The 10,000-nt window shown below is 37.5% G+C and overlaps 1 protein-coding gene across 1 annotated transcript; it reads right to left on the bottom strand.

The window, feature by feature from the left end:
- Positions 1-3,089: 3,089 nt before the first annotated feature.
- On the bottom strand, positions 3,090-8,850 carry noc (no ocelli). The gene is made up of 4 exons (XM_068386957.1): positions 8,617-8,850; positions 7,085-7,684; positions 5,451-5,707; positions 3,090-5,038 (listed from the first exon to the last, which is right to left on the bottom strand). Exons 1-4 carry the CDS (start codon positions 8,686-8,688, stop codon positions 4,609-4,611), a joined length of 1,359 nt encoding a protein of 452 aa, XP_068243058.1. The 5' UTR covers positions 8,689-8,850; the 3' UTR covers positions 3,090-4,608.
- Positions 8,851-10,000: the final 1,150 nt, after the last annotated feature.

Raw genomic sequence — 10,000 nt, 5'->3', positions numbered from 1 at the left:
CTTCCAAAATTATCTTAAATAACTTCAGAAAAAGAAATTGTACAATCAGATCTCTCTTGGCACAGTTCGACTCTTTTTGGAAATACTTTTTCTTTCTTTCAGCTCTTGATAAGTGGATTTATCCTGTACACCAGGTAATAATTTTATTCGTAGATAAAATTGAAGAAGCATACATAAAGCATACCGATCTAATGTGTTACCATATTCAATATTTTGTAGTGTGTATATATATATATATATATATATATATATATATATATATATATACACACACACATATATATATATATATACATACACATACATATATATATAAATCATTTATAAATCCAACATACATATACACACACCCATAAAATATATATATATATATATATATATATATATATATATATATACTGTATATATATACACACACACACATATATATATATATATATATATATATATATATATAGAGAGAGAGAGAGAGAGAGAGAGAGAGAGAGAGAGAGAGAGAGAGAGAGAAAGCAGGTGTGCAAATAAATCTTTTCGTATGTTAAACAGTTAAATGGGAAATTCTTCTCTAATTATACCTCAGAATTAACGCATTGAATGAAGTACTGAATGACACTTCAATAACTATGTATTTATAATAATCATAAATAAAGTTCAGGAAGCCTTTTGGGGATTGGCGTATTTCATCACCCCTGTCAAATAGCCTTATAATTTACAGTTTGCGTAAAACGCACCATATTCAAAACGTTTAAAAGAGACCATCACTTGGGTCATAAATGTCTGTAACTACCTGTTTAAAGTAAACATTTCATAAGACTCTCGCCATAACTACCACATTCGAAATGGATCATTACGCAGGTGTGTAAGTCTGTCTGTGTGCATTGGCCGAAAAGGTGTCCTCTACCTGCCAAGTTGCATTGGGCAACAAATCTTTCTTCTCAGCTCGTTTCCGCCGCCCATCAATTCCCAAGTCTATCTATTCTCCGGTTGAGATTATTATTTTGGAATAATTTTCCCTTCACTTTCTCTATAATAATAATAATAATCTTATCTTCACTTTCCCTATAATAATAATGATAATCTTCCCGTCACTTTCCCTATAATAATAATAATCTTACCTTCACTTTCCCTATAATAATAATGATAATCTTCCCTTCGCTTTCCCTATAATAATTAAAATCTTCCCTTCACTTTCCCTATAATAATAATAATAATAATAATAATCTTCCCTTCATTTTCCTTATAATGATAATCATCCTACCTTCACTGTCCCTATAATAATTAAAATCTTCCCTTCGCTTTCACTATAATAATAATCTTACCTTCACTTTCGCTAATAATAATAATAATTCGTAAGATGCTTTAGTTGAGCAGAAATCCAACACAACCCTACAAATCTTGTACGGGCCTAACGAGGGTGAGAGGTAAGGGGGAGGGAGAGAGGTCTATCCAGCGGGATTATTTATCTACCATTTCATCTGCGCTCATAACTAGAGCAACGGCGAGTCGTCAATCATACCGGTGTGTCAGCTTAATCACGCGGCTGTGGCGTCGGCCGTCATTTTCTCGAATGATAATCATACGCATTACGAACTCGTAAATCACGTGTTCGGACCAATATACTCGTTTCTGTCTATAGGTCGAGTCTGTCTCTCTCTCTTTCTCTGTCGAAATTTCCTTTTTAATCTGTAACTGTTTATAAGAATCATCCTTATTATTTATAATCTGTAATTGTTTATAATAATGAAATTTCCTTTTTAATCTGTAACTGTTTATAAGAATCATCCTTATCATTCATAATATGTAATTGTTTATAAGAACCCTCATTATTTATAATCTGTAATTGTTTACACATCATAAATGATGCTCCTTCCAATCATTCGACAATATGTTTGTGATAATTGCTATGGATTTCAAGTAATATGTGTAGTGAATGTAACGTCTTTTGACATTATACATATATGCATTGCGTGCGTGTGTGGTCATGGAATAGATCATGATGTATTTTAGGCCAATCTAATAAACCTATATTCTAACTTCAAGCGTATGATAACGATAAAGTTGACTTGAAAGAAAATGAATAAATTCTTTCTAATTGTCTCATAAATTGTAGCCAATCTAAATATTTATGACGTAATAAAGTTAATAAATGACGTAATAATGATAGTGATTAGATTCTTGACCAAATACGTCACCCTCAATCATGATGTTACGCGTCACATGATACTGGCAAATTTCAGTGATATTCACATTCGCTAAATGCTTGCAGCTCTTAATGGCACTGGATTATGAACTGCTAATATATCCACTTGATGAATTACTACCAGTGACGTATATACTATTTTATCTTTCCTTGGAGCGTGTCAATTAATTTGCATACTTTATGAGGATATGTATCAGCGTATTTATACTATCATTTATATATGGATGTAGAGAAAATAGCAAAATAATCATTTTACAGCAATGGGGCTGTACTTTCTTCCAGGTAAGCATTAGTAATTTGCAATTCTCAGTTTATATTAAATGGCACTTAGCCGCTTATGTTAAATCAATTCATCATTCAACTTTCATTCAATCTTTAGTCAATTTCGAGTAATTAATGTGTACCAAGATTGATTTCAGTAAGATACATATGGTTGGAGGTTCAGTGCTGTAGCCTCATGTAAAAATACGATATTCAAGCTTATGATTATAGAGGAAATGTTGGTTTATTAATAATCATGCTGTTTCACGGATTAATTTGAAGAAAATAGTTGTATGATTGAATTATATGGCTTTGCAAGAATGATTGTCTTAATGGCCTTTTCCAATAACAGTGATATATATATATATATATATATATATATATATATATATATATATATATATATATATATATATATATATATATATATTGTGTGTTTATAAAATATATATATATATATAAAAATCTAATTTGATTTTGTTATAGTAACGCTTTTGATTGTATGACTAAATTCTATATTCATTTATCAACATTAGAATGAAAATACCTCGGCACTTAAAACTTAATCTACCATCTACAATCATGCAAATAAAAAATACACATAAAAAGGTAACTAATACAGAACATCGAACTGTAGATAAATGTATTTCTCTCTAAAACTTGGTTTACAGATAATATACAATAAATATACAAACGAATAAGTAGCTAGCAATCCCGTAGACACATGACTTGGAGTACATACAGTATGATGTACATTTGAGTACATACAGTATGATGTACATTTGGGATCCTATCATATCTTTAGGAACACAAAAAAAATAGTGTCAAGGTGAAGAGCATAAGGGGGCCAAAGAAAATATAGCAATAACAGGTAATCGTAATAAACAAGTCTTTGTTATGAAAAAAAAAATCGACATTGAAAAGAAACAACGAAGCCGATTTAAAAATTCACCCCTTCATGTTTTCCTCTTTTGACAGTTCGAAATGATGTACACAAAACACACACTGCCGAAGATCTGACGGAGATGTGACGCCACAGCAAGATCGGGATGGGTTTTGAGGAGTGCGTTCATGGATTCCTTCAAGTCTCCTATTCCAGGCACAATTCCCGGCGCTGTCGATCGTAAGGTAAAAGCCAGGGAAAGCAGACCACCATAACAATCCACTAATCCATTAATTCTTCAAATCCACACCTTCTCTTCTAGGAATACATGACCAAGGTCACGCCAAAGAACATAAACCTATGACTCATTCCTCCTTTCCTTGTCTTTTTTTTTTATTTCTCGTGAATCATTTCGACTAATAGAGTGAGATCTAATTCCCAAAAATGTCTTTTACATACAAGGAGGCCCACGTATTGGGATGAAACTGTTCATATATGTATATATAAGATATGATTGTCCTTCATACTAGGATTCTTTCAGAAAGAAATTAAAACATAATCACAGATTGTTAAGTAAAACGGTCCACACGTACAACATAAAAGGGACACACTTAGAGCTCAGGGGCGGAACGGGCAGGGGAGAGACCACGAAGATGGAGAGGGACAACCAGGTTGTGACCAGGCACTACCAGGAGGGACAGAGAGACCTGGTGTGACCAGGCACTCTACCAGGAGGGACAGAAAGAGGAAGTGGGGAACCAAGAAGATGATGAGCGATGAATGGCCTACGTTCTTCAATTTACCTCTAATGATGGGGATGATGGAAAAGCTTCAAAAGATCGAGGGGTCACATACGGCAGGAAATGGAAGAGGAGATGGGGATTGTACGATAAAAACCACTTAATCCCCCACCTTCTTTCGTTCTCCCCCACCCCCATTTTCTCTATGTCTCTCTCTCTCTTTCTCTCTTTTATAAGTTTTGTTCATCTCCCCCTCCAACCCCTGACTCACACTGATCCACCGTTATAAACACCACGTCGTCACCTCGGCGACTGGAACCGTAACGTTCACGTAAACACAGATTTGTACACGTTGAAGGAGAGAGAAGACATCACAGTAGCACACGAGGGGGGCCCAATGCCCTTTCTGTATCATTATTTTTAAGGGGCGGGCACACCCATTCCCCAATTGACCCCGCCATTCAAGCCTTTTATTTCACCTGACGAGGGAAACACGGGTAGCAACGTCAATTAATATACGGCTCTTAATTGAGTCCTGTCGTTGCCCCCAAACCTCGCGCATATAGCGAATACGGATTATAATACGCCGAAAATGGGTGAGGTGGCAGAGCCGACAGCGATGCGGCGGTGAGGGCGGAGGCTGGGAGAGGAGCGGTGGGTGGCAAGTGTGCCGTGGGCGGCTTTGCGTAGGGGTGGTACCGGGCAGCGGAGAGAGGCGAGAGAGGTGGCGTTGGGTAGCCCCTCGGTAGGTGCCCGGCCAGAAGCGGGTGGTGAAGGGCGTGTAAGGGTAACGTGGTGTCGGAGGTGGAGAGGTTGGTGTGGCTGCGGAGATGCTGAAGGAGGTCTTCTGACGTGGCGAAGCGCTTCCCGCAGTAGTTGTCGCCCGCTATCCAGTTGCACACGTAAGGCTGGTGGGAGCCGCCCAGAAGCCCTGGGGGTGGGTATAAACTGCTCCTGTAGAAGAAAAAATAAAAACACTCAATTACACAAACACAAGTAATTGGCTTTACTTTCCAAATATAAACAGCTGATTGAACACACAATAATGAACGGGGATTTTCTGCATCGTTTAAAAACTGATTATCAAACGCAACGTTGTATGTCCATTAAGATCTAGGTTAAGTTTAGGAAACAATAAAAGCTACATCGGCACAAATAATCATTGTACTCAAGGCGCAATCACATCTGTATATGTATATATATAAATATACATGTGTGTATCAATATGAATAAATAAATACCATAAATATATGCACATACACGATGGCATACATCCAAGTCAGTTAAAGTATTCATACGACTCAAACCCGCCTCACTTAATACATCAACAACTTATATAAAAAAAAAATCCAGAAATTCCACTTACAGCGTAGATGCTGGAAGCGTCGGCAAAAGGCCAGGTATGGAGGCGAGGCTTTTGGTGTGCGCTGCTATCTGGGAGCACTGGGAACACCCTGGAGGGCATGTGCCATTGACAACCTGTGCGGCATGGGCATTGATTTGGCACCCGCTGCAATAGGGGTCACGGCACACTGGCACCACCGTCTCGGTGCCATTGGCTGTCTTGACGCGGGCGTAGCCGATGTAAGCACTCGACAAGGCTGCGGCTGTGCTCGTGGGAACCTTGAAAGGAGGAAGAGAGAGAACATTAGGTTTAGCAACTCATATCTTAAGCACAAACAGAGATAAGTACATTTCCTATTGGAAAGTAGAAGGGAAAATGGATCAAGAGAGAGAATATTCAATTTAGCAACTCATATCAAAAGCATATAGAAAAGTACATTTTCTATTGGAAAGTAGAAGGGAAAATGGATCAAGAGAGAGAATATTAAGTTGAGCAACTCATATAAAAAGCATGAATAGAGATAAGTACATTTTCTATTGGAAAGTAGAAGGGAAAATGGATCAAGAGAGAATATTAATTAAGAAACTCATATCAAAAGCATAGAGATAAGTACATTTTCTATGGGAAAGTAGAAGGGAAATGGATCAAGATAGAGAATATTAAGTTAAGCAACTCATATCAAATGCATAAACACAGATAAGTATATTTTCTATTGGAAAGTAGAATGGAAAATAGATCAAGAGAGAGAATATCAAGTTTAACAACTCAAAAGCATAAATAGAGATAAGTACATTTTCTATTGGAAAATAGATTGTATGGAATGACGAGCTTGATAAAAGCTAATTTTATTAATTGATGAAAGGAATAATTAAAGATTATTCGGATAATGTGTTATACTAAGGGAGCAAAAAACAAATTATGAATAACATTCAATTAAGCTGAATTGTGAATATCTAATAACATATTTGCAATAGACATTTGATATTATCAACGTTCAGAGCTTAGGAATTATTTACTTGAAAAAAAAAAATATAAATTTTTATAAAAACCAATACACGAATATCAGTGTAGAATACAGACGAAATCGCAAAGAAAAAATAAGAATTCGGCTCAACTCAATAAAATTTTCATATATATCCGAAGGCCATTTAATTTAGCACCTCGTCCAAACACTAAAGTTTAATGGGTATTGATCAGTTAACTAAACAATACATTTAACTTGTCAGGATATAATTCTTGATTCGTTCGCAAGTTAGAATCTCAAGAGACAATTTTCTTTACTAAAAATCACAAGAAACTTATTGAATTATTATATTTAAAACAAATTTTGGATTTAAAAATTTTTGAGTAGTTAATTCATGATGGCAGTATGGAAACATGAGATTAGATAATTATAGAATTCTACTTAGCCAAACAGCAGAAAATAAAGACAAAAAAGAAAGAAAAAAAACTATTCCGCATTATAGTTACGTTAATATTCTGAGATAAATAAGAACCATTTAATTGAAAGATGTGCGTATTTCTCATGAGTAATTATACTGCAAACTAAACACGTAAAACAAAATGAACACAATAACAATTCTTGTTTCCCTAAAAGTAAGTAAATCTTAACCAATCAAAACAGAAAACATCATAATTAATCAAATTCTATTTACCTTTGCCGTAAGAGCTGAGAGGCCAGCCGCCCCTAGGGGGTCCAATCCTAGGGCTAAATGTGGATAAAGACTAGGGGCTAACTTATAAGCAGCCAAGGGGTCTTTCGTGAGATCGCAAAGACTGGAGAGGCCGTGGGAGGAAAACGAGGACATCTTTGGTGTAACGGGGGAGGAAACTCTGGGGGATAATGAGGACGATGACGTTGGAGGATCGTGAGGACGAGACGACGATCGCCCTCCAGCACTTTCTCTGGAGGAGGACCTTTCGACGCTGGCTTGGCGCGCCCCTGGAGAACGAGAGTGTGGCGACGACCTCTTTGGGGTGACGCTGGGAGGGTCGTCCTCGTCTTTCTTCTTCTCGTAGGGCTTGAAGGAGGAGGAGGAAGAAGATGATGATGAGGAGGAAGATGTGCTGGAGGTCTTAGGTTCGTCGGAGGGTGTAATAGTAAGTGCAGCTGCCGGAGACTTTGCTCCCGGGGAGGCCTTCCCTTTGCTGCTGCCCTTCTCTCCCGGGGGGATGGTGCCCTTCTGTGAGAGGTCTGCACCGATAGATGAACACGTTTGTGCTAACAGAGCCAAGGGAGACTTCTTGGCGTCAAGCTGAAAGGAGAAAGAAATGTGTGCAAATTCAGGGTATAAGAAATTCAAGTATATAAGCAAGCCTTTTTTTTTTTTCTACTGATCGTGATGCATAAGACAAGAAAACACTGCGGTTATAAAAGTCAACAATATGTGTTACAAATGAACATCTGGCACTTATATATATCACAAATTAAACCAAGATATAGTATTTACAGTTAGGAGTAAACAACACAGTGGAAAACAAGAAAACAAAATCTAAACTATAATAGACATTTTTTTCTGAGTCATAATCGAAATATTTTAATACCTATTTTTTTTTTAAATCCTGTTCAGTAGCTTCTGATAATTTTTACGCATGATAAAGACTACGCATGATAAAGACGAGTAAGAAAATTCATATCTCGAAAAACACACGATAAGACATAAGCATTTACACTTTGGCTCCAAGTATAATAATATAACTCACTAACACAACAGTAAACATTAACATAATTAATACATCATTTTAACAAAGTAGTAAAAATGTTTCCTAATGCCTAAAGCTGAAATTAAACAGTAGCAAATTGTTGTTAGAATATGACATTTAAAACACAAACAATTACATATATTTCCACTTAAGACAAAATATTCAATATTCAAATTTCCACTTTCTAAATATCTTCAACAATCCACATGTAAGGGATAGGAGTGGAAATCACTGGTGATAAACACACGTGGTCGCCTCTCACTCAACTTAGTTCGATCGATTTTTATAGAAAAACAGGATGTGTACATTACTGTGAGTTCAAAAGACACCTAGATCTCACCCACATAGACTTTCCTTCATCATTTACAGATATAAGTTCCATGTGGATATATGTAAATACCTGGGCCTATCAAAATTTTCACCAAAGTCACTTTCATTTACGAGCGATAAAATCACGCAAAACCAGCAATGTTTACATTCTTACCTCGATGGAGTGTCCCTGTATTGGGTTGAGATATTCTGGCCGCACATAGTGGTTTCCACTAGACGTCAGCATTTTGGATCACTATAATTAAGACTGATTTGCACACTATTTCACTGTCAAAGCATCCGAAGATTTCACTAATCAGGTCACAGAAGCTTCTCTTCTCTATTTGTCACATGACACTACTTCCGTCCACCGTCACTGAGCGCTACTAACTGAATGAATATTCTTGATTTCTGCTCACTCGTACCCGAGTCGGCGTGACGTCACCTCACCACAGCCTGTAACGTTCCCTCTGATTGGTCGAAAGTGTCCCGTTAGGTTTCACACGTTGGTCCCGTAAACACGAGGCGATTGGTTGGAGGCTCTTAGAGAGTTGTAAAGCTCACCATGATTGGTCGATTGCGATGTTATGTCGTCACTTAAGATGATGAATGGTGGGATGATGGGTAAAGCGAGAGTCACCAATCAGGAGAACGACACTAATGATCTGACACATGGCCGCCTCTCATCTCATCGCTCAACCCACAGAAAATATCGCTCACTCACCTTCTTTCTTTTTTTCAAAATTGAGCGGTCCAAAGGTGGCGAAACATTTTGAGATCTAACATGCTGTCCAGGGGAGTGAAACTTGATCGTGTACAGGGTGCTGCTGCAGACACACCCGCTACGATGTAAGTAATTGCTTCAAGTTTATCAATTATTAAAAAAAAAAAAGTTTGATCACTGTGTCTCGCGAGAGCGAAGGAGACAGGAAGCGAGCGAGAGAGCAGAGGAGGAGAAGACGAACAGGAACGATTGATTTAAGACCAAAAGCTCTTTTATTGGTAAGAAAGAAAACTGGAATCTTATAGAAAACTGGAGATTAAATGAAAATAAATAGTGCGCGATGGTGTCAGTGGTCCAGGGGAGTTTCTTCAGCCTGGGGAGGGGAAGAGTTAGAGGTGACGACAGCCGACGCGCGCTCGGCTGACCTACACACACATACATACATACACACACACACACTGTTGCTCCTAACTTCTTCCCAAACTCCCTCTACCGACAAGGAATCCTGCTCGCTCTCTCTCTCTCTCTCTCTCTCTCTCTCTCTCTCTCTCTCTCTCTCTCTCTCTCTCTCTCTCTCTCTCTCTCCTCTCCCTTATCATCCTACAACCTTTTTCCTTCTTTTATCCTACCCCAGTTATCATACTTTATCCCCTTTCTCGCCCATGTATCTCTACACTGTCCCATTCATCACCATCACTTGAGGCCCCTAGTTTTTTTTCTTATTCTTTTTTAAGCATCCATATATCTCTTCCATCAAGTTGCAAGCTACTCAGTCATTTCTAAGCAATATTGCATTTTTTATCTCTCTTTTTGAATATTATCGCAGTTGCTGCTA

This window comes from Palaemon carinicauda, chromosome 14, assembly GCF_036898095.1.
Source record: "Palaemon carinicauda isolate YSFRI2023 chromosome 14, ASM3689809v2, whole genome shotgun sequence".
Lineage (NCBI taxonomy): Eukaryota > Metazoa > Arthropoda > Malacostraca > Decapoda > Palaemonidae > Palaemon > Palaemon carinicauda.
Note: the sequence above shows the minus strand (reverse complement) of the source record. Positions and strands in the feature narration are given on the sequence as shown.